Source organism: Sciurus carolinensis, chromosome 13 (genome assembly GCF_902686445.1).
Source record: "Sciurus carolinensis chromosome 13, mSciCar1.2, whole genome shotgun sequence".
NCBI classification, from domain to species: Eukaryota; Metazoa; Chordata; class Mammalia; order Rodentia; family Sciuridae; genus Sciurus; species Sciurus carolinensis.
In genome coordinates this window covers 74330397-74356914 of record NC_062225.1, presented here as the reverse complement: position 1 = coordinate 74356914, position 26518 = coordinate 74330397, and the positions used below count along the sequence as shown (strand labels likewise).

Below are 26518 nucleotides of genomic sequence, written 5' to 3'. Positions count from 1 at the left end.
GAACAACTGAAAGCAGATTTCCTTTAAAATCTGGAATAAGACTCTCGGATGTTCATTCTCACCACACCTAGAAATTCCAGTCAATTAGACAAGAAGGAAATAAAAACAGGAAAGAAATAAGTCAAATTATCACCATTCACAGATTACATGACCCTATACTTATAAGATCCAAAAAGTTGGTATCAGAAGACTGCTAGAGCTAATACACAAATTCAACAAAGTTGCAGGTTACAAAATCAACATTAAAAAAAAAAAAAAAATCTAGGGCTGGGGAGATAGCTCAGTCCGCAGAGTGCTTGCCTTGCAAGCACAAGGCCCTGGGTTTGATCCCCAGCACAGCAAAAAAAAAAAAAAAAAAAAAAAAATCTAAAGCAGAGGAACTAGAAATGGAAAAGGAGGAATGGATTTCAAAATTCCGTAAGGTTTTTAAGAGGCAAGTGACTTTAAAAACACAGAGGAATGACTCTATGTTTTTACATTTTGGTAAAAGAAAGGAAACTGAAATACAGAAGGATGAACAGATTTTAAATTTGTTAAGATTGTTTTGGACATATGGTAATTTATCACCAAATCACAGAAAATATTTAGTATATCTTAAACTTCAGTAACATTTAAAAGAAAAAAATCTCAGAGCTCACCCCATTTGCATGTTGATTTTACATTATAACATTACATATACAATAATATACTAAGTATAAACCTTGCTTATTCTTATAGTTATAAAACTATATAACAAATTTATGAATTAAACCCAAATATAAAATAAACTTCCACTTTAAGTAAAAATTAAAATAATGCTACTGTTACTGTTAACTATATCACCATGATCTTTCCTCTCACACACACCCCCATACTCCCCATACTGGGGAGCTGAAACCAGGACATTTTACCAACTGAGCTATAGTCCCAGTCGTTTTAATTTTTTTTCTTTTTCTGGGGTACTGGGGAATGAATACAGGGGCACTCAATCACTAAGCTACATCCTCAACCTTTTTGTATTTTATTTAGAGACAGGGTCTCACTGAGTTACTTAGGGCTTCACTAAGTTGCTGAGGTTGGCTTTGAACTCAGAATCCTCCTGCCTCAGCCTCCTGAGCCACTAGGATTACAAGCGTGTACCACCACACCTGGCCAGTCTGTTTTAAATTTTGAGATAGGCTCTCACTAAGCTGCCAAGGATGGCCTCGTATTGCAATGCTCCTGCCCTAGCCTGAGTAGCATGGATTATAGGACATGCCAACATACCCAGCATCACCATAGTCTTGATCGCTACAGCACATAGAAAACATGACCACATTTCCTTATCTAAGCTATGGTGAAACCTTCATTATATTACTATACCATGATAATAGCTATGAACCTCCCTTGGTAAAAATATTCCAATTAATATGGACATCACAATGACACCAAAATCACATGGCAAGTCACAAATATACTCAACTTTTAAGATTAGCATTAAAGCATAAAACTAAAAAATTTTCATATAAAACTTTCAAAACCCCAAGCTAATCCCACAAATACCTGGTATGAGATTCATTGGGAAATTCAGTTCAAGAAACATTTTTATTAAACCTTTGTCATGTTACCACCTGTCTGCTAGAAAACAGACCTGGGAAATATACATAAAAGCAATTCAATACTAAATAAAAGACTGAAAAAGTTTCCCTTCTTACCTACTACATCTGTTCTCCAAGTACAATTTTTATATCACAACTTGGTAACAGGTTTTTCTCTTAGCAAAAAATGTCCTTAATTTTTGTCAGAAATAAATACATCACTATTTATTGGTGTTTTCACAAATGATATCATGATTTCCAAAGCCAGTGTGGTATACAACTCCAGGACACAGTACTTACACAGAATACAGTTGTACAACCCAAAACCCTGATGATCCTACCAGCAATACAGAGGGCAATGGTATGTATGAAATGAACAGTGCTAAAGAAAATCAGAAAAAAAAAAAAAAACATTCAACATGAGCTAGAGTAAATGGGAAGAAGGGTTTTGTTTTTTCCTTTAAAAATAGTAGGATCTGGGCTGGGGAGATAGCTCAGTTGGTAGCGTGCTTGCCTTGCAAGCACAAGGCCCTGGGTTTGATCCCCAGCACCGCAAAAAAAAAAAAAAAAATAGTAGGATCTGACTGGGTGCAGTGGTGTATGCCTGTAATCTCAGTAGCTTGGGGAGGCTGAGGTAGGGAGACTGTGAGTTCAAAGACAGACCCAGTAAAAGCAGATGCTAAGCAACTTGGTGGACCTTGTCTCTCAATAAAACACAAAACAGGGCTGGAGATGTGGCTCAATGGTCAACTGCCACTGAGTTCGACCCCCAGTACCCAAAAAAAAAAGGATGGTAGGATTTGGGGCTGGGGTTGTAGCTTAGTGGTTGAGCACCTGCCTAGCACATGTGAGGCACCGGGTTCAATCCTCAGAACCACATAAAAATAATAAAGGTATTGTGTCCATTTACAACTAAAATATACATATATAAAAAATTCTGGAGCAGGGCACGGTGGCACACACCTATAATCCCAGAAGCTTAGGAGACTGAGGCAGGAGGATCCAGAGTTCAAAGCCACCCTCAGTAATGGTGAGGAGCTAAGCAACTCAATGAGACCCTGTCTCTAAACAAAATTCAAAAAAGGGTTGTGAATGTGGCTCAGTGGTTAAGTACCCCAAGTTCAATCCCAGGTACCAAAACAAACAAAAGAATGGTAGGATTTTATTGTGTTAAAGAGCACTGAAGAACCTCTTGTATTTGCAAAAACATCAAAAGACTGGCAGAACTTAAAAGCTTCCAGTGGCTGGGTACAATGGTACACACCTGTAATCCTAGAGACTCAGGGCTGAAGCAGGAGAATTTGGAAGTGCAAGGTCAGCCTCACCAAATTAGCAAGACACTGTCTCAAAATTTAAAAAGGCTGGAGATGTAGCTCAGTGGTAGAACAACCCTGGGCTCAATTCCCCAGTATTGGTGGGAAAAAATCTGTTGAACCAATTCTGAGTAAACACAGGTAAAGCAGTTAAAAAATGAGAAAAATGTCAAGGGTGGAAAAAGTAGCATATACTATCTCACACTACACAGCACTCTAGAATTAATCTTACACATGGCCCGATCTGTTTAAACACAGATATGATGTTAGCTCCTCCATAAAAAAACTTTACTCCTAGAATAAAACTATTTGTCAGATCAACTTTCCACAACCCTTCACATTTTGGTCCTAACCTACTTTTTCTGGTTTAATCTTCCACTACACTTCACAATCCTCAAAGGTAAATTCACCACACATTAAACATACCCTGTATTTCAGTGTCTCTTCTTTTCAGCTCTTCCCTGTCTGGAAGGACCTTACCTATTCCTCACCCATAAATGTTGGTATCTAAAATCCTTGAACACCCATGATAAACCTTCTCTAAGTCCAACCCTGCTCCCTTATCCCTTCAAAATTTATTAGTGTTGGTTTGCTATTATGCAGCTTCAACTTTAATTATTACTTTAATTATTGTTATCCAATCTTAGGTTAAAACAACACACATTTATCTCACAATTTCTGTGTTGGGATGCTAGGCCAGATTAGCCAATCCTCTGTTTAAGATCTCACTAGGCAGAAACTGAAGCATCAGCTGAGGCTGTGACCTCATCTGAGCCATGGGGGTCCTCTTCCAAACTCCCTAGTTATTAGTAGATTTCAGTCCCTGTTCTTTTGCCAGCTCACTCAGCTCCTAAAGGCTGCCTGCATATCTTGTTACAGGGCCTTCTACACGGGCTGTCTGCTTCTTTTCAAAGCCAGCAGGAAAACCTCTACTGCTTCAAAATGTCTCTTCTTCGGACTTCTAGATCCTGTTGAAAGGGCTTACCTGATTAGGTCAGGCTTACCCAAAGTCAAACATATTACCTCTGCAAAATCCCTTCATCTTTTCTGTATAATGTAACCAAATCACAGGACTTATATGCCATTGTACTCACAGGTTCCACCCACTTTTAAGGCGAGGGGAACAAATGGACAGAATCTCCAGGACCATCTTAAAATTCTGCCAACCAAAAATACAATCCCACAAGATTAATACATTTTAAAATACACTTTCATAAATATCAGCAATAACCAATTAAAGGCATAATGGAAAAGAGTTTTTAGTAGAAATCAAAACATAAAACTTGTATATGTCATTAGATTTTACCTAAATCATTAGTGCACTGCTTATTAAACAGCAAACTCTAAGAGGTCAACAATGTGTTCATTTTTTCTCATAGGCGCCAACACAGCATAGAATAAACAGTTAAGCATTCAATAAGCATAAATGAATGGTAAAGAGAATTTGCAGTTGACACAAAAGAAAAACAAGCACAAGATGAAAATTATATTATTGCTACCCATGACCAAAAACAAATAAATAAGAAAATACAGTTGGACTCACACATAAGAATCCCTACTAACATGGGGGAGAGAACAAGTATGTGAAGATATTTGCCAAACCATGGTTAGATCTAAGGTAGAGACATATGCAAATGAGGTATAAGACAGAAGAGGGGTCTTTCAGTGAATTCTCTCACTTGCTCATAGCTTATTAAAATCTCTGATTCCAAAATGACCCTGGGAAACCACAGCAAATGAGGTGTCCCAGAGATTAAAAGAGGTTAAAAAATGATACAAATTTATTAACTTCTCAGGAATATTAACAAACAACGCTTATAACATACCAGGCATTGTACAGAAAAAAAATAATAAATTCACACACTTTTATTAATACCCCAATAGTAGGTTTTATTATCATTACCATTTTCAATTTAGGAAAATGATGAAAGCTTAGTTAATGTTAAAGCCTTACAACTCCAAGTGTAGTCCTTGGACTGCAGCACCAACATCACCTGGGAACTTGTTAGAAATGCAGAATTTCAGTGAGGTGTAGTGGTACATGCCTATAATCCCAGCCAATCAGGAAGCTGAGGCAGGAAGGTCACGAGTTCAAAGCCAGCCTGGGCAACATAGCAATATCCCATCACACAAACACATGAAAAAGTACAGAATCTCTGACCATATCATAAACCTAATGAATCTAAATCTGGATGATTCTTACACATTAATGCCTGTGCACCCATTTAAACAACCTGTGCAAGAGGACACACAAATGGTAAAGGCAACATCATAGCCAGATTTGTATGATTCAAAATCCATATTAACAACCAGTTAATGTAGTTTTCCTAAACAGAGAAATTTACTGTTAAGGCTATTCCCAAATTGCTATTTTGAAAAATTGTCCCTTTCTTCCCATTATGTGTTTTACAACTTAACTAATGATACATATAAAAATTATTCATCTATGGGTATAGTGGCACAGGCCTGTAATCCTAGCAAATCTGGAGGTAGAGGCAGGAGGACTGACTGCCTTAGCCTATGAAGTTGGAGGCCAGCCTCAGCAACACAGTGGGACCATATCTCTAAAACACAATACCTTTATTTTATGTATTTATTTTTATGTGTAGCTGAGCATTGAACCTGGTGCCTCACACATGCCAGGCAAGCACTCTACCACTGAGCTAGAACCCCAGCTCCTATTTTCTTAATTTAACAAAAACATCAGCAGGGCACTATGGCTCATGCCTGTAATCCCAATGACTCAGGAGGTTGAGGCAGGAGTTCAAATTCAAGGTCAACCTTAGCAACTTAGCAAAGGCCTAAGCAACTTAGCAAGACCAGGTCTTAAAATAAAAAATAAGAAGGGCTAGGAATACAGCTCAGTGATAAAGCACCCCCTGGGTTCAATCTCTAGTACCAAAAGTAAATAAATAAATAAAAAATTACTTTTCTATATATCTTGTAACTCATCCATATTATATAAAAACACACAAAATATGGGGGGTGGGAGGGGGAAAAGAATGGAGGAGGTGGGGGGTGGGAAAAAATAACAGAATGAATCAAAAACTATTACCCTAGGTAAATGTATGATTACACAAATGGTATGCCTCTACTTCATGTACAGAGAAACAAGATGTATCCCATTTGTTTACAATAAAAATAAATTTAAAAAAAAAAAAAAAAACGCAAAATATATGTGAAAGAGAAAATCTTCATAACACATGACACTTTAATATACTTCATGGATATATCCAAATTAAACTTAGAAAGGTCAGGCCCGGTGTACACACCTGTAATCCCAACAGCTCAGCAGGCTGAGACATGAGAATTTCAAGTTCAAAGCCAGCCTCGGCAACTTAGCAAGGCCCTAAGCAATTCAGTAAGACCCCATCTCTAGGCACTAGGTTCGATCCTCAGCACCACATATAAATAAATAAAATAAAGGTATTATGTCCATCTACAACTAAAAATATTAAAAGAAATAATTTGAAAACATCAAATAAAAATGGAAAAAGAAAAAAAGAAATGTCATTAACACCACTGAACACTTAATTTCAGGACCAGGGACTGAACTCAGGGGCACTTAAGCACTGGGTCACATACCCAGCCCTTTACAGTTTTTATTTTGATACAGGGTCTCACTAAGTTGCTGAGGGCCTCGCTAAATTACTATGGCTGGCTTTGAACTTGCAATTCTCTTGTCTCATCTCCTGAGCAGCTGGATTACAGGCATACACCACTGCACCCAGCCTCTTGAACGCTTTATTTGAAATTGAATATAGCTAACCCATCTGTTGAATGGGAGACTGAGGCAGGAAGATCAAAATTTAAGATCACCCTGAACAAGTTAGCGAAAAACTGTCTCAAAAAATAAAAATGGGCTGTGGATATAGCTCAGTAGTAGTGCACCACTGGGTTCAATTCCCAGCAGACAAAAAGAAAAAATGCAATACAGTGCCCGCTGATGTCCAAGACCAAGCTCTTGTGTATTTAATACAAACCACTTTCAGTACTATCAAGCAGTTGGAAGAATTATCATAAGCACTTCCCAAAATCCACTTAAGTTATAACTTTGAGTGGGGAAAAAAACCTTTCTTAACAGGACCTGAAACAAAAAAAGAATAAAAGGTAAATATTGATCAATTTGTTCACATTGACATTAAAAATGCTTGGGAAGAAAAAATATTGGAGAAAAGACAGCCTATTCAACAAATGGTGCTGGGAAAACTGGAAATCCATATGTAACAAAATGAAATTAAACCTCTCTCTCTCACCCTCCACAAAAATCAACTCAAAGTACATCAAAGACTTAGGCACTAAAACAGAGACCCTGAGCCTAATAGAAGAAAAAGCAGGCCCAAATCTTCATCGTGTCGGCTTAGGACCTGACTTCCTCAACAAGGCTCCTAAAGCACAAGAAGTAAATTAAGAATCAATAAATGGCATGGATTCAAACTAAAAAGCTGCTTCTCAGTAAAGGAAATAATATGAAGAGAGAGCCTACAGAAAGGGAAAAAAATCTTTACTACACGAATCTCAGAGAAAGTACTAATTTCCAAGATACATAAAGAACTCAAAAATCTTAACACCAAAAAAACAAATAACCCAATCAACAAATGGGCTAAGGAACTGGACAGACACTTCACAGAAGAAATACAATCAATCAACAAACATGAAAAATGTTCATCATCTCTTGCAATTAGAGAAATGCAAATCAAAACTGCTTTAAGATTTCAACTCACTCCAGTCAAAATGGCAATTATCAAAAATACAAGCAATAATAAGTGTTGGCGAGGATGTGGGAAAAAAGGTACACTCCTACATTGTTGGTGGGACTGGAGATTGGTGCAACCACTTTGGAAAGCAGTATGGAGATTCCTAAGAAAACTTGGAATGAAACCACCATTTGACCCTGCTATTCCATTCCTCAGTTTATACCCAAAGGACTTAAAAATCAGCATACTACAGTGACACAGCCACATCAATGTTTATAGCAGCTCAATTCACAATAGCAAAACTATGGAACCAACCTATATGTCCTTCAACAGATGAATGGAAAAAGAAAATGTGGTACATGTACATAATGGAATATTACTCAGTCTTGAAGAAATTATGGCATTTGCAGGTAAAAAGATGGAACTGGAGAATAAGTGAAATACGCCAATCCCAAAAAATCAAAGGCCGAATGTTTTCTCTGATAAAGGGATGCTGATCCATATTGGGGGGTGGGTAGGGAAGAATGAAAGAACTTTGGATTGTACAAAGGGGAGTGAGGGCAAGAGTGGGGCAGGTGGGGATGGGAAGGATGGTAGATAGAGACACACATTATTACCCTACATACATGTATGAAAAAAATTGTTTAAACATTTATCACTGTCAAAAAAAAGATAATGAAAAAAATAAATAAATAAAAGTAAAAATTAGGGCTGTGGCTGTGGCTCAGTGACAGAGCACATGCCTAGCACACGTGAGGCACTGGGTTTCATCCTTAACACTGCATACAAAAATAAGCAAATAAGGCTGTCCAGGTCGGCCAGTGCCTCGCACTTTCGCTTTCTGGACACCTGACGCTTGGACCACGGAGCCGCACCTCGCGCGTGGCGCCCCTGGCCAGCCGGGCCCCTCAGATGAGAGCTCACCCAGGCCGGCACCAGCAGCTCAGCCACCAGCTGCAGCCCCACCAGCTGCAGTGGGCTCACCTACTGCGGCACCCCAGCAGCCAGGTCTGATGGCCCAGATGGTGACCACTGCGGCAGGTGTGGCTGTGGGCTCTGCTGTGGGGCACGCACTGGGTCATGCCATCACCGGGGGCTTCAGCAGAGGAACAGCTGTGGGGCCCTCAAAGCCCGACATCACCTACCCGGAGCCACAGGGAACCCCGCCAGCGCAGCAGCAGCAGCAGCAGCAGCAGCAGCTTGATGGCCCTTACTTTTATGAAATAAAACAATTTTTGGAGTGTGCCCAGAACCAGGGTGATGTCAGGCTCTGCGAGGGTTTCAATGAGGTGCTGAAGCAGTGCAGAATTGCTAACGGATTAGTCTAATCGAGAGGCTCAAACTGAAGAAATGGAAAATCGGCTCTGATGACCAAGTTATTACTTTAGCACAAAAATGTAATCTCGATAGTGAAAGTATGAAATGTAAAACTGCAGTGTAAAGCCTCACCAATAGCTTCAATGTTTCCTAATGGCAGCAAAAGAGAGTTCTAAGTGTATGGAAGTTCAGTGAGTTGGTTCAGAATTGGGGCTGGTCAAATGTTCGTGTGCCCTCCTTAAGACAGCTGTTCTGATGTTCTTTGAGTTTATTAGAATAAAGTGATTTTCTCCTGGAAAAAAATAAAAAATAAAAAAATAAGCAAATAAAATAAAGGCATGCTATCTACAACTACAAAAAAAGTAAAAAATAAATTAAATAAAAAATTTCAAAATTAAAAATAAAAGCAGTTAAAAAAAAAAAATGCCTGGGCAGGCCAGATGCCATAGTGTAAGCTTAATTCAGGAGGTTAAGGCAGGATGATAACAAATTCAAGGCCAGCCTCAGCAAATTAGCGAGGCATTAAACAACTTTCTGAGAGAACCCATCTCAAAATAAAAAGGGCAAAAAATGGGGCTGGGGTTGTGGCTCACTGGTAGAGTGCTTGCCTCACACATGTGAGGAACTGGGTTTGATTTTCAGCACCACATAAAAATAAATAAATAAAGATATCGTGTCCATCGACACTAAAAAAGATTTTTAAAAAGGGCTGGGGACATAGTTCAGTGGTAAAGTATCCACAGGTTCAATTCCTGACACCAAAAAAGTAAACAAACAAAAAAAGGTCTAGGCAGCAAAATAAAAAACACAACTCCATAAATCAAGGTCAAAGACAAAGTGAGGATATCAATCCATAACACATATGAGAAAAGGCTAGCTACTTTTATCCACGAAGCACTTGTAGAAATTAGCGTGAGGGCTGGGCATGGTGGTGCACACCTGTAATCCCAGCAGCTTGAGAGGCGAAGAGGGGAGGATGGCAAGTTTGAGGCCATCCTCAGCAATTTAGCAAGGTCCTAGAGAACTTAGCGAGACCCTGTCTCAAAATAAAAAATAAAAAGGGCTCAGGGTGTGGCTCAGTGAGAATCCTCACTACTAAAAAAAAAAAAAAAAAGAAAGAAATTAGTGTGAAAGATACCTGGATAAAGGAAGTGAAGGTGGAAAGGGAGACAAGTTTAATGAAAGAAACATACAAGTTTACTGAAAGAAAAAAAAAAAAATAGTAAGCATAGGAAGTTACTTTACATCTGTGCCACAGCCAAATGTGGTTACTTGAACTTTACATAATTAAAACTTAAAATACAATTCTTTAGTCACACTGGCCACATTTTAGGTGCTCAAGGGCCACATGTGACTACACAGTGATCACCACATATGACCACACAGATACAGAACATTTTCATCAAGTTCTATTGAACAAAACAACTGAAAAAATGCTTTGTTACTATATGAAAATGCCAAGAGTAAGACTGAGATATTCCCTGGACTACAGGAAAAACTGGTAAAGAAAAAGGAACTTTCAAATTTTTGGAAGACACATATAATTCCAGTAACTCCAGTGACTTGGGAGGCTGAAACAGAAGACACTCAAGCTCAAGGCCAGCCTCAACAACTTAGCAAGACCTTAGGGGATGTAGCTCAGTGGTAAAGTGCCCCAAGATTCAATCTCCAGTACCACAAAAAAAAAAAAAAAAAAAAAAAAAAAAAAAAGAGGGGGTACAAAGTGGCACAGTTTTAAAGATCTGTAAAGACATATTGCAAGTTCAAGTTTACATCACAGGCCCTCCACTGGGGATCAAACCCAGGGCCTCCGAGACAAGCACTCTACCATGACCTACATTCCCACCCTTTTCAATTCTTATTTTGAGATAGGGTATTGCTAAATTGTCCAGGCTGGCCTTAAAATTTGTGATCCTCCTCCTTCAACCTCTCAAGTAGCTGGGATTACAGGCACATGACACACTGCCAGCTCTTTATCCTAACTATTCCATTCACACAAATACACATATACAATATGCACGTATACATACATATATACCCAGAAGTATGGACTAAAGTATTTGATACAAGAGGAAAAAAACTATAAATGATCTATTTTTCATATAATCAGGTATCGATTTTTTGTTTATATTTTTTTAGTTGTCAATGGACCTTTATTATTTATTTATTTATATATGGTTCTGAGAATCGAACCCAGTGCCTCACACATGCCAGGCAAGCAGTCTACCACTGAGCCATAACCCTGGCCCAGGATCAATTTTTTAAATGATGACACATCCAAAAACAATGGAATACTAAGAAACCATGAAAAAGAAAAAGCATAGGGAATGTAGCTCAGTGGTAAACTGCCCCTGGGTTCAATTCTCACTACTGAAAGAAAGAAAAAAAAGAAAAGGACCAGGCATGGTGGCAAACTCCGGCAAACCTAGCAACTCAGGAGGTTAAAGCACAATTATAAATTCAAGGTCAGCCTGGGCAACCCAGGAAAACCCTGTACCAAAACAAAATAAAAAAGTCTGAGGATAAAGCTCAGTGGTAGAACATCTGCCTAACATGTGAAAGGTCCCAGGTTCAATCCTCAGAACAAAAATAAATAAATACATACATACATACATACATACATACAAACAGGAAGTTTGTTGAATATGCTTTTTCAAACTGCACTCTCCCTCCTGGAGATTCAGACACAACTACAAACACAGGCTGGGCAAACACCTGTAATCCCAGCAACTCTAGAGACTCAGACAGGAGGATCACAAATTCAAGGTCAGCCTCCAAAATGTAGGGAGACCCGGACTCAAAAAAAACAAAAAAAAAACAAAAAAAACAAAGGGCAGGGGTGTCTGGAGAAGTACCTAAGTGTAAAGCGCATCTGGGTTCAATCCCCAGTACTTCTGCTCCCCCAATTTTTTTTTTCTAGAGATTTAAAATGAATTAACATAATTAGGAGTCTGCTTAGTAATAATTAAAATTTACCTTCTTTCTGACACAAGGTCTTGCTATATACCCAAGATGGCCTTGAACTTGTGATCTTCCTGTCTCAGCCACTGGAGTCAAGGGACTACAGGCATGCACTGCCAGCTCATATTTCTTTTATTAACAGAAAGAGACTGTGAGGTAACCATTAAGTAGAAAGTACAACTATCAAAAAAATTATTTTTTTCGAGTTTTATCTTTTACAGGATAACTGTAAAAGATAATACAGTCACCAGAAGACATACTGTAAGTGAAAACAGTAAATAAATAAAAAGTACTTCTGCACTTTTTTCACATTTCCGACCAAAACAAATACAAACTGAAGACTCATCAACTCCCTACTGCACAAAGTTTACAAAAAGAATGCATAAGGTTCACAAAAGAATGCAACAGATTGAATAAACAATATGACCCAGATTTGGGGAAATAAATGACTAGACAGCCATACACCAAAATGTTAAGACACAGCTGATAGGTAAAATATGTGATTTTTTACTTTTCTTCTTTGTGCTTTTCTGTAATTTTCTATATTTCACCACAGTGAACTTTTTTTTTTTTTTTGGGGGGGGGGATACCAGAAATTGAACCCAATGGCACTTAATCACTGGGCCACATCCCCAGTCCTTTTTATTTTGAGACAGGGTCTCACTAGGTTGCTGAGGCTGGCCTGGACCTTGCTATCCTCCTGCCTCAGCCTCCCAAACTGCTGGGATTACAGGCATGCACCACCAGGACCGGCTATTTATTACTTCTGTATTCAGAAAAAAAATATCATTTAATAAATAAACCATCTGACAATTAATGGTTCATTCAGGACTCTCCATGTTGCTACTGTTTAATGCTCTGCTACTTTTCTGTTGCACCCTCAAGGAAGGAATAAACTTCGCTTTCTCCTATTTTGTTTCTACATGCATACATACTTTTAATTTTTTTTCTTCTTAAAACACTGTAAAAGTTCTCACTAAATATTCCTTTTTTAAAAAGCTATCTCTACATTTCCTTAAGACAAAATTGGGGGCGGGGGGCAGTTTTGCCCAGTAATCAACTTGCGGGCCACCATCACTTTGGTTACCGAAAAGTGAAGGACGGGTAAACTACACGTCCCACCATGCATTGCTGCCTTGTTCAGAGTAGGTCTCTACGGAAACAGAAAAAAAAAAATTTCTACAAGTCCCACCTGTTACTTCGTTTCTAAACACCTCCAGCACTTTCAGCTCCAACAGAAAACAAAAACAAAGCCTCGTGACCTCACGTCGGCTCCGAGAGCCAGATAAGGAGGGGGTCAGGCGGCAAGTCTGCTGCAGGGGGTAAATTCTACAAGCTCCAGCGCTCCCTTCTTCTTTCCGGGGCTGGATGCACGCACAAGCTTTCTCCTGTCTGCATCCAATGGGGGCTCTCCAGGCGCACAAGGGAGAAGAACCGGTTACTGTGCAAGCACAACAGACTTCCCCGTGCTGGGGCGGAGGCTACCACAGAGTGGGGGCGACAGCGACGTGACCCCAGCCAGCCTCCAAACACCAAGAGGACTCGTCACAGATGCTGGGAGAAGCCACAGCCCCACGGCGAGCCCCTTCCGCCAGCGCCTCCATTCCCACAGGGACCGCAACCCCGACCCTAACCGCCGCCCGCTCGGCGCGGTTTTGTGCCCTCAGCAGGGTCGCGGGGCCAGTGACCTCCCTTCCCCTGCGACTGGAGGGCGGCAAGGGAACGAAATCCTCCCGGCCTTCCCTTTCGCTCCCTCCCCCTTACCGTCTTGGCGGCCTCCGCCCAGGTCCTGCCCTTCTTCCTACGGCCCTTTTCCCTCATGTCGGGTCTTGAACTGACTGGGAGGCTCCCGTGTCCCGGCTCCAGCCGCCCTCCCTGCCTTCTCTGCCCTGCGCTGCTTTTCCCGCGGTGCCGGGAAAGGTGGGAGAAAGGGGAAGTCAGGCCGGAGGAGCAACCTAGCAGAGGAAGCGGCGGGGGAGGTGCGCGGGGGGGTTTATGGGGCGGCCGATCCTCCTGCTGCCGTTGCCACTGCTACCGCCGCTGCCATATTGGGTTCTTACTGTACAGGCAGCCGCTATGGTCATGTGACCGGTCCCGCGCGGCCGTCACTACTGTACGCAGCCGGCCGCGGGAACGAGCGCGCGCGCGCCGCCCCCCGACCAGCCGCAGAGCCAGGAAGCCGGCCTTCCGCGGCGCTTCGCCACGCCCTCTCCCTTCCGGTCTTCGCCTCTCCTTAGGCGCATGCGCAATAAGGGCGGGAACGGAGTAAAGTCTCCCGCCCAGCTCTCACGTCCACCGTGAAAATCCAGCGAGCGGAAGCGGAACTTGGTCCTTGCGTGCAGGCATATTAAGCGCTTCCCAGCAGTGTGATGATTGCTGCGGTAGCTCTGGGTATTTGAAAGCGCAGGCCTCTTCTCTCAAGGGGTGATCCTGCCAACTATCACTTCTTATAAGCCTCGTATTTGTTTCCTCGTTTGTTTATATTAATTTTTGCAAAGGTTGTCTTTTTGAAGATTTGCTACAGTTCTCTGTATTTGTTAATTTCATTGGATAAGACCGTGACATTGACTAGACCAAACCCTAAATTAAAGAGTCGGATGTAGAGAAATCAAAATCAAGTTGTTGGCAACTCAGAGCCCTTTCTATCTTTCCAGGATGGCTCTCAAACTTGGATGACTTTATAAGGCCAAATGAGTAACTTCAATCACATTTTAGAAGTGAATGGTCTTGGAAAGACAGAAACGGAAGAACTCTTTTTGGTCTCTCACAGAATTCAGTCCCTGGCACAGTGCCTATATGTATCAGGCGTTAGGTAAATATTTGCTGAATGATTCAGCTATGTCTGCGGTCAGAAACCATCATTTATAATGTCCCTAACAGTCTCCTAAAAGACCCAGAATATGGCATCTTCCATTATCTGTGTCTTTTTATGCTTTTCAAAGTAAAAAAGTGGGATACTGGGGGCAGAATGTAGCCCAGTGATAAGAGTACTTGCCTAACATGAATGGGTTTCAGAAGTTTATGGACCCCCGTAATTATGATCAATATTTTGTGATACATGTGGATTTTTTGGAAACAGCATTTGTAACTTTTCCTCATTTTTCGAAAGGGATCTGTTACACCACACAAAGTGTTCAGCAATTGATATGAACTTAGTAATTCATAGCACCATCCATAACACTCATTGTGTGTTCCACCTCAGTAAAAAGTCTATAGTCAGTTCGTGAAGCTCTTGACCCGGCTTGCCATCCAGTCCTGTTGCATGGACGTGGGAGCTCTACCCACTTGTTCTCAGACTCTACTAGGCCACGTTCTCCTACCGTTCTTACATTGTTTTTCTACATCTACATCCCCAGGTGTTTTGTTATGGTGGTGGTTTGGTTTTGGTTTTTATATCATTTCAGTTTTTATTAGATGGTCTCACTAAATTGCCAGAGACTGGCCTCAAACTTGTGATCCTCCTGCCTCAGCACTTCTGAGCCAAGCCGGGCTGCATCCCCAGATTTTAGTTTCAAGGTTAATGATTATGATTGTGATATTGCAGGTCCTACTTTTTAATCTACAGATCTAGTTTATTAATACTATAAAATTATGATCTCCTGGGGAGTATATTTGCCTATTAATTCAGATTTATTAATATATATTTATATCTCTCTCATATCCACCCTAGTTCTGGACTTCCTTAAATGCCTTGTTTCTGCTCTCACCTTCCTCAAGCCCACCCTTCAAAAACTACCAGCTCTATTTTGTTAAAACCCCACCCCCACTCCCACTCCCACTCCCACTAAGACATCCCTTCCCATAATTCTTTTTTTTTTTCCTTTTCACAGTACTGGGAGTTGAGCCCAGGTCTCATACATGCTAGAGGAGCACTCTACCATTAAGCTATATCTCCAGCCTGCATGGTGTTGTTTGTGTGTGGTGGGGATTGCAGTGCTGGGGATTGAACCCAGGGCTTTGTGCATGTGGGGCAAGCACTTCTCTAACTGAGCTATATACCCAGCCCTGCATAGTTCTTAAGTCAAAACTTCTTAGCTTCACAGATGGAGTTTCTATTCTCAATTTAGTCATGCTTTGACATCCCTGCTTACTTTCATCAGCATTTGCCACTCTCTTGAAGACCTCTACTTCCACTTTTGCCTCTTCATTTAACTGGTAACATTGCTTTGTACATCATATAAAAATAAATGACCACTAGTTGCAAACTTCCTTCAGCCACTAAATTTATCCATAAAATTGCCAAAACTAATCTCTGCCTCTCCTTATTGTAATATACTACATAACATATACAGGACTCCATTCTTTCTCACCTCTAGAATGTTGCCCCATAAACTCCATTGTTTTATTGCTCTGATTCCCTTCTACCTCCTTCTATAAGCATATTCAAGACCACTTGAGTTTTAATATAGAAATCATTTTAGCCAAACGTGGTGGCACACACCCATAATCCCAGGATCTCCAGAGGCTGAGGCAGGAGGATTGCAAATTCAGAGCCAGCCTTAGCAACTTAGTGAGGCCCTAAGCAATATAGAGTGAAAAGCTGTCTCAAAATGAAAATTAAAAAGGGCTGGGGATGTAGATCAGTGGTAAAGTGCCCCTGGGTTCAATTCCCAGTATTGAGAAAAAGAGGAGGAGGAGGGGGACAGTGGAGAAAGAGGAGGAGGAGGAGGAGGAGGAGGAGGAGGAAGAAGAAGAAAAAAAGGGAGGAGAAAAAGAGAAGAAGGGTCTGTTCCTATAATCCCAGTTATTCTGGAGGCTAAGGAAAGGAAGGAAGGGAAGGGCAAGAGAGAGAGAGATCTGATTCTTCCATGGTAAAATGACTGACCTGTTTTGACAAGCAGAAGAGAGATCTGACTCTTCCATGATTAAAATGAATGACCTGCTTTGACAAACTTTAACTTAGTGTATTGCATACAAAAAACAGAATTTTTAGGCTACAAATATCCTTTAGGCTTGCTTTATCTTTGAACCTACGTGAGATTTTCATTTTCAAAATAAAAGTAATCTTTTTTCATATTTACAAAATGTCTCATTGTAAAAATTTCATTGCTCTTTGTTCTGTGGAAGGAAATACTGAGAGCTGACTTCTTATGCAAGCAACTTATTGGAGAACTCTCAGAAGAAACCTATAAGGCTATGAAGGAAGCATGATGGAGAAGGGAAGAAGCTAAGAAAATTCTAGCCTCAGCCCAATGCATCTGCTGAGCAGGAGTGGCCAACATTAGTTAAGTTAATCTCCATTATAGAACCAAACTGTCACTCAGATGGGATATCTTCTGGTCTAAACTTGGAGAAACTGAGGACAGGAAATACAAGAAATTCTATTTGACCTTTGCACCAAAGCTGTTTTATCTTCATCTTTTATCATTATGAATGTGATATTTTTTATCTCCATCTGCTTTCTTCCTTTATGTACATGTATCTTTTAATTTCTTTTTTGCCAAGATCGGCAAACTGACACCCTCACAATCCAACATATAGCCAAAAAAAAAAAAAAAACCAATAAATTTAAATATCTACATATCTTTCATTACTTTGCCTGTGTACAATAATTTTAAACAATCTATAGTTAACATTTCCTAGCATAGAATTTCAGTGCTGTTATTTTAAAAAACTGAAATGATTATCCTTCTATACACATTGTTACTCATTCATGGAAAGAGAGCTAAAAAATACTAAAGTAAAAAAACAGCAAGTTATAGAATCATATGCATAATATTTTGGTGGTTTTTTTTTTTTTTTTTCAGTACTAGAAATTGAACCCAGGGGTGCTCCACCACTGAGCTCCATCCCCAACCCTTTTAAATTTTATTTTGAGATAAGGTCTCATTCAGGTGCCCAGGCTGGCCTCCAACTTAAAATCCTTCTTCCACAGCCTCCTGAATAGATGGAATTACAAGCATGAGCCACTGTACCTGGCTCCAAAGACTTTTTGATGTGGGAAATATAAAGGCCTGACCATTTGCCCCACTATAGGACAAAAATAGTGAGCCATCCCAACTTCAGAGCTCTCAGGGGGATGACAGACCTTTCTTGATACTGTACTGGAGTTTAAATTCCCCTTCTCAAATTTCTTTTCCTTCCTCAGGTTTTGCACCTGAGCATATTGTATCCCCAGTAAACTCCATGTACCCTAATGTCATTTCGCAGTCTGCTTCCTAAAGATCCAGAGTGTCATTCTGGTCCTATCGGGGGGATCAAATGTTGGGCCAGGTACTAAATGGAATCCTGAATCATGTCTGACTCATAGTGTTTCCACTATTAGGTCCAAATGGTGACCATTTCACTAGGCGCCAGATAACTAGAATAGGCACTTGGAAGTTGACACAATCTTCACATTGGTTCGTTGGCCTGTGAGATAAGATGTAACAAAGAAAGGAAAGCCAGGTAGAAGTTCTAAATCCATTTCTGCTGCACTTCCCCCACAGCAGTCAAGACAGTAAGTCAAAATAGTATTCCAATCCTGGGGAAATAGCAGATATTATTACCATCCCTAACAATCTAAGTTATTCAAGAGTGTTAGTTATCCTATTTCCATTTCATTCACTAATCTCACCTCTGTCAGAGCTGGCTGGATGGATGCTGAAAGATGATGGTAGACTACCGCAAACTGAATCAAATAGTATTCCTAATTGCCACATTTGGTGAGGAAATACATGGTTTTGTTTTGGGGTTTTTTGTTTTGTTTTGTTTTGTTTTTGGTACTGGGACGCTTAACCACTGAGCCACATCCTCAGCCCTTTTTTATATTTTTATATTTTATTTAGAGACAGGGTCTCATTGAATTGTTTAGGGTCTTGCTAAGTGGCTGAGGTTGGCTTTGAACTGGGGATCCTCCTGCCTCAGCCTCCCAAACCACTGAGATTACAGGCATGTGCCACAGCGCCTAAGGGAAATATATGCTTAAAGAAAATATAGCTCCTAGCATGATATTGAGTCCTGATAGAAATGGAGTACCTGACCATGTAGCCCAAAAAAAAAAAAACATCACAAACCTGTTTCTCTCATTCAGCTACACCAAATCATAAGGTCATATGGGCCCCATGGCAACCCATTGTACAATGTAAGTGGTACATCTGGGATTAAGAACAAGTAGGACAGACAGGACAAGTCAGCTGCATAAACAGGAGGTTCACATCCCCCTATCATACAGCATTATTGCACTGATACCACTCCTTCAGCTCAAGTTATGGCTGGCTATCTGGGAGGTTTTCTTATGACCAACTGACACAGGAGATGAAGTGAAGCTTGGTTCATGGATGGATCAACTTGGTCTATAGGAGCAAGATGGCTTCATTAAAGTTCTACTCAGGGGTTGCTTTGAGAGACAGCAGTGAGGGGAAATCATCCCAGTGGGCAGAACTTCAGGCATTGTACTGGATTATCTACTATGTGTGGAAATAAAAATATCCCAAGATCAGAATATAAGTAGACTCATGATAGTAGACAATAGCTTAGCCAAGTGATCAGATACTGAACTGAAGAAAGACTATAAGATCAGAGATAGCTGGGGAGATAGCTCAGTTGGTAGAGTGCTTGCCTTGCAAGCACAAGGCCCTGGGTTCGATCCCCAGCACCCAGAAAAAAAAAAAAAAAGTAAAAGATCAGAGATAATGAGGCTGGACTTGAAGTCCGTGATGGACCTATGTGCACAAAATGTCTCATGTTAATGCTCACCACAAAGCATCTACCATGAAAGAAGCACTCAGCAAACAGGAAGACAAAATGGCTCAGACCACTGACATCAGTCGGCCTCTCCCATTGACCACAAAGACTTGCATAATTTATCCATGAGTAGAGGAGACATGGTACCAGAAATGGAGGCTATGAACAGACCAAAACCATGGGCTTTTATTCAGCAAGACTGATTTACCTATTGCTGCTACTGAATGTCCACCTGCCAGCAACAAAGATGAAAACTGAACCCCTCATTTGGTATCATCCTTCCAGAAGACCCATCAGCCACTTGGTAGTAAATTGACTATTTTAGACCCCTACGGCATTTTACTTTTAGCATAGTAGACATATATTTCAGGTATAAATTTGTCTTTCCACCCATAGAACCTTAGCCAACACCACTTTCAAGGGTTTACTAACATAGGATCCCATATAGCAGTGCATCATAACAAAGAGGCGGTTTTACAACAAAAGAGATATGGTAGCAGACATATGCTTACAGAATCTTCTGGTGCCAGGTGCTATTTCTTTAAAAAAAAAATAATTCAGACTGGGCTTGTGGCCTAGTGGTAGAGCACTTGCCTAGCATATATGTGAAGCACTGGGTTTCATTCTCAGCACTACATATAAATGAATAAAATAAAGTTCTGTCAACATTTAGTATATATTTCTTCACACAGCAATCAGGGCTACTACTTGATTAAACTTCTGGTAGTTTACTGTCATCCTACACTCCCTATAACTACTGGCCTAATTAGCAAAGTGATAGTGTATTGAAGACATGCATAGTGGCACCTGCTTGTATTCCCCACTACTCAGGAGGATCACAAATTCAAGGCCAGCCTGGACACCTTAGTGAAATCCTTTCTTAATTTTCTTGCAGTAGGAATTAAACCCAGGGACACTTTACAGCTGCATCCCCAGCCCTTTTTACTTTTTATTTTGATACAGATTCTTGTTCAATTGCTGAGATTCTCACGAAATAGCTGAGGCTGACCTTGAATTTGCAATCCTTCTGCTTCAGTATCCAGAGTTGCTAGGATTACAGGCATGTGCCACCACACCCAGCATGAGACTCTGACTTAAAATAACAAATAAAAGGAGTTAGGTTGTGGCTCAATGGTAGAGCACTTGCCCAGCAAAGTGTGAGGCATTGGCTTTGATCCTTAGAACCACATAAAAACATAACTAAAAAAAATAAAGTTGTTGTGTCCATCTACAACTAAAAATTAAGAAAAAGAAATTAAAAATAACAAATAAAAGGAGTTAGGGTTAGCAGGGTGTAGCTCAGTGGTAGAATGCCCCTGGGTTCAATTCCCAGTACCAAAGGGGTGGAAAAAGTGCTTTGAAGGCACATTTTGACATTCATTCAGAGACATACCCTGTGAGGATGAGACACCATCATCAAGAACACACTTCTAGCCAGGCGCAGTAGCTCATGACTATAATCCCAGTGGCTTGGGAGGCTGAGGCAGGAGGATCGAAAGTTCAAAGCCAGCCTCAGCAACTTAAGAGCTAAGCAGCTCAGTGAGACCCTGTCTCTAAATAAAATACAAAATAGGGTTGGGGATGTGACTCAGTAGCCAGTAGCCAAGTGCTCCTGAGTTCAATCCCAAGCACCCACCCCTGGAAGAAAAACACACTTCTAGCTAGGTGGGGTGGTGCATACTTGTAATCCAGCAACAAGGGAGACTGAGGCAAGAGGATCACAAGTTCCAAGCTGGTTCAAGTGAGACCCTGTCTCAAAAATATTTTTAGCTAAGCTGAGCACTGACAAACGCCTGTAATCCCAGTGACTCCAGAGGCTGAGGCAGGAGGATTGCAAGTTCAAGGCCAGTATCAGCAACTTAGAGAGGCCCTAAAGCAATTTAGCAAGATTCTGTCACAAAATAAAAAATTGAAAAGATCTGGGAATGTAGCTCAATGGCAAAGCTTTCCTGGGTTCAATCCCCAGTACAAATATATATATATGTATATATATATATATATATATATATATATATATATATATTTTTTTTTTTTAAAGGGAGCTGAGGATGTAGTATGTAGTTCAGTGGTAGAGCACCCCTGAGTTTAATCCCCAGTAACAAAAGAAAAAGAAATTCTACATTCTAAACCAATGATTAATAATTGATCAATATATGATCAATATATGGTGCTTTGCCCCTGATAGGTAGAATACATGGGTCTGAAATGAAAGGGTAAAGGTAGAAACCTCTCTGCCATGTGCATCCCATCCCCTCAACTTTGGGCTATATGAATTTAGAAATCCCAACTTCCAAAGGGTACAGCTTCCACTACCGTCACAGAAGTTCTATTGAATTTTAAGCTACGGTTGTTGGCTGAGCACTACAGATTCTTTTATATCATGGGAAGTTACCATCCTGGCAGAGTAACTGACCCTAATCATCAGGAGGAAGTTGGGATTCTGCTACCCAAGGAACTGTTTTTCCCACAAGTGATCTGCTTAAGTGTCCCTTGTAGAGTTGGGGATGTAGTGGTGGAGCGTTTGCCTACCATGTTAGAGGTCCTGTGTTCAATCCCCAGTGCCATTAAAAAAAAAAAAAAAGTTTCCCTTCCTGCTTCCTTGCCCGGTTTTGTTACTAAATAGATCAGTACATCACCATAACCTAAAAAGAGGATTATTACCAGGAGTCCTCAGGCATCACCAGGTGAGCCACCTAGGCCAGGACAGCGTGAGAAGAGCCTGTTTGGATAAGAGAGGGAGAGGTTGGATGTGGTGCAATGGTGCACATCTATAATTCCAGCAGCTTGGGAGGCTGAGGCAGGAGGATTGTGAGTTCAAAGTCAGCCTCAGCAAATTAGTGAGGCATTCAGCAACTCAGCAAGATCTTGTCTCTAAATAAAATGGTTTTTTAAAACATTTTTTAGATGTTGATAGACTTTTATTTTTTACTCATTTATTTATATGTGGTGTCGAGAATCAAACCCACTGCCTCACACATGCTAGGCAAGCGCTCTACCACTGAGCCACAATCCCAGCCCAATAAAATGTTTTGAAAAAGGACTGGGATGTGGCTCAGTGGTTAAGCACCCCTAGGTTTAATCCCCAGAACTTAAAAAAAAAAGAAAGAAAGAAAAGAGAGACAACCAAGTAGAGTTGTCACCTCAAGATCAACTGCACATTGTAGGCTGTATATCATCCCACTTTCTTCAGGAAAAGAGGCCAAGAAGAACCTGGAAGAGCTACACCCCAAACTTATATAAGTAAGTGGTTCCGAGTGGACGGTAGATAACAGATTTATTTCCTGTGTCCTGCTTTGGGGCTGCAGGATTTATTTCCCCAGCTGTTGGTAATTTTCTCTATTTTTGCTCAAGATTACTTCTCAGTGCAGCCTGCATCCAGTGATCCATCAGTTTTCGAGAATAAAGACCTGGCCCAACTCAGGAAAACTGGGAAGTGTTATCCCAACTTCAGAGTGCCACACAGACTGGGCTGAAACACCTGCCCAGACTACACCAGAGCCCAGCTTCTCCCAATGCCTGATCCTGCTTGCTTCCCTTTCTCCACACTAGCTAATAAATTCCCCACATGTCATCCTACTCTGCAATGATGCTGGAACATACAAATAAAATTTCTAGAAGGATATACAAGAAATTATTAAAATTACTTATCTCAGAGTTATAAAACTGGGAGTTGAGAATTATGAAAAAAAAATTTTACAATAAAACAAACTTAATTATGATTATTGCTGAGAGTCAATTAATAGATTTTTTAAAAAGAAAGCAGAATGGGCACAGTGGCACATACCTGTAATCTCAGCAACTCCAGAGGCTGAGATAGGAGGCTCTCTCAAGTTTGAGGCCAGACTCAGCAATTTAATGAGTCCCTAAGCAACTTAGTAAGACACTGTCTCAAAAAATAAAAAGAGTTGGGGAGGGGCTGGGTTGTGGCTCAGTGGTAGAGTGCTTGCTTAGCACATGAGGCACTGGGTTTGATTCTCAGCACCACATTAAAAATAAAATAAAGGTATTGTGTCCATCTACAACTAAAAAAAAATTTTTTTGAAGAGCTGGGGAATGTAGCTCAGTGGTGAAATGTCCCTGGGTTCAATCCCTAGCAACTCCCCCGCAACAAATAAAAGAGGGAATCATTTTGCTCCTCTTTTCTTTACTTGGGTTTGTTCTGCTGCCACATGGGAGACAATCTAAAATTTATTGAATTCTTTTCATCCCATGGGAAGATGTGCTCTATCAACCTCCCACTAAAACAGCACACTGTAGCCCCAAATGGAAAAATGAAAAAATATGAAAAGTTAATTCACAACTCAAGATATTTAAGTAATAAACACATAAAAACAATATCTACTTCATAAGTATGAGAGCACTTCAAATTAAAATGTCACATAGTGAGAGAGTTAAATTAAAAACCTGATTTAGGGTTGGGGAGATAGCTCAGTTGGTAGAGTGCTTGCCTTGCAAGCACAGGGCCCTGGGTTCGAGCCCCAGCACCGCAAAAAAAAAAAAAAAAAAAAAAAAAAAAAAAACCTGATTTAAAATATTTCTATAAAAATATTTCTATAAAAATTAACAAAACCAGGCTCAGTGGTGCATGCCTGTAATCCCAGTGATTAGGGAGGAGGCTGAGGCCAGAGGATCTCAACTTTGAGGCCAGCCTCAGCAATTTAGCAACGCCCTGTCTCGAAAAAATAAAAAGAGCTGGGAACAGAGCTCATTGGTAGAGCACCCCTGGGTTCAATCCTCAGTAATGGAAAAAGAAAAAAAAAAAGTACAATTCAAAGGTATGAAGGAATTCTGAGAAGGGTGGGAGCTAGACTCAAGACAAGAGGGATCCTTGACGTGCTTAACAGAAAAGAATTTCAGCATGTGGCAGTAGAGGCACAGAGGCTCATTCAGGGGAGCAAGGAATACATGCTTTCAAGGGATAATGTGGGCCATCTCCAGAGGGAAACATACCTTGGTCTGTGGTGTTAATATTTGTACAGGGACAGTAGCCATGGACTGAACTAGAAGCCGGGTCAGGGCAGAGTTCCACAATCTCAGGCAGTTTCTCTAGCACTCCGACCTTACCCTCATGTTACTTCTGTAGCCAAGGGCCTGGGCCAAAGCTCTGGGCCAAGGGCATGGGCTAGGTTGCTCACGGATTGTTTGTTTTGTATTTCAAGGGTTCATGATTGGTTTCTCTTTTGAGACTCAGCATATCTTTGTTTTTAATGTATCCCCAAATTCCTAACTCGGTAACATTTGTTAACTTTTTTTAAAAACTTTTATTTATTTATTTATTTATTTTCAATGCTGGATATCAAAGCCAGCGTCACTCTATCACTGAACTACATTCCCAGCACTTTCCATTTTTTTGAGACAGGGTCTCACTAAGTTGCCAAGGTTGTCCCTGCAACTTGCCATCCTACCTTCAACCTCAGAAGAGTTGTGAAAACAGGTATGTGCCACTATGCCTGGCTAACATTTGTTAATTTGGGTTTTTTGTTTGTTTGTTTGTTTGTTTGTACTGGGGATTGAATCTGGAGGCACTTTACCACCGAGCTACATCACCAGCCCTTTTGATCTTTATTTTGAGACAGGGCCTCTCTAATTTGCCCAGGCTAGCCTCGAACTTGGGATCCTCCTGCCTCAGCCTCCTGAGAATTACAGGCATGTGCCACTGAACTAAGGCAGGATATTTTAACAGCAACAACCCAGAAGTAAAGTTGGAAGAACATAATCTCAGAACAAAATACAATGTTCCCTCCTTTTATTCTCTTTCTCTCTCCCTCTCTCTAATCAAAGTGCAAAAACAGTGTCCCCCATACACACTGGGGATTGAAAGCAGGGTTTCATACTAGGCAAGTGTTCTACTCCTGAGCTACATTCCCAGTCTTTTAATTTTATTTTGAGACAGGATTTCACTAAGTATCCCAGGCTGGACTTGAATCTGTGACCTTCCTGCCTCAGTTCCCTAGTAGCTGGGGTTACAGATGTGCCCCACCTCATGCAGCAACAATTTCCTCTTTGAACAAACTTCCCGTCACCTCTACAGATGGTAGAACCAATATCAGTTTCAAGCGGAAATAGTTCGATTGTTTAAAAATTACAAAATAGAGCCAGGTACAGAGGAGTACTTCTATAATCCCAGCTACTTGGAAGTCTGAGCCAGGAGGATTGAAAATTCAAGGCCAAACTGGGCACAGTGGCAAATGCCTGTAATCCTAATGGTTTAGCTCAACAACTCAGGGAGGCCCTAAGCAACTTAGTGAGACCCTGTCTTGAAATAAAAATATGAAAAAGGGCTGGGGATGTTGCTCAGTGGTTAAGCACCCCTGGATTCAATCCCTGGTTCCTAAATAAATAAACAAATATATAAAAATAAAAAAGGGCTGGAGTTGTAGTTTAGTGGTAGAGTGCCTCTGGGTTATTTTTTATTACAAAAAAATAAAAAATAAGAAAAAAAAAGAGTAGTATGAATATTCCAGAGCACAAAGCTGCTGAGGCCCTCAAAAACTGAACAAACTTCAGCCTCGGCCAGCTCACCACCTCAAACACGTCTCCCTCAAGTTAGATTCTGAGCAGGAGGCAGACTCTATCGATGGGTCCCTTTCAAAGTCCATGACTTTGACCCCATGTGGGTCAATAACAGTGGCTGCACAGAGCAAGGGGTTGTAGAATCTAGCTGTCTAGGCTGAAATCCCCCAACCTGAGTACATTCTACCTATGGGAACTTGGGCATGATACTTCTTTAAAACTCGGTTTCTTCTAGTAGGGTTATCTCAGGGTCTGAATGAGGTAGGACACATAAAGTACTTAGAACAGTGCCAGGCACATCAATAAATGTTAGCTATTCAGCCAGGCGCTGTTGCACATGCCTATAATCCCAGCAGTGTGGGAGGCTGAGGCAGGAGGACTGCAAGTTCAAAGCCAGCCTCAGCAACTTAGCAAGACCCTGTCTCAAAATAAAATATAAAAAGGGTTGGTGTGTGGCTCAGGGGTTAAGTGCCTCTGGGATCAATCCCCAGTGCCC

General features: G+C 40.8%; 1 protein-coding gene and 1 pseudogene across 1 annotated transcript in view; one reads left to right on the top strand and one right to left on the bottom strand.

Moving 5' to 3' along the window:
• Positions 1–13898, bottom strand: part of Asxl2 (ASXL transcriptional regulator 2) — a 137193-nt gene extending 123295 nt beyond the window's left edge. Inside the window, 1 exon segment of the mRNA XM_047522996.1 lies at positions 13609–13898. Within this exon segment, the coding sequence (XP_047378952.1) occupies positions 13609–13665 (57 nt within the window). The 5' untranslated portion in view covers positions 13666–13898.
• On the top strand, positions 4433–9007 carry LOC124963500 (coiled-coil-helix-coiled-coil-helix domain-containing protein 2-like; annotated as a pseudogene).
• Positions 13899–26518: the final 12620 nt, after the last annotated feature.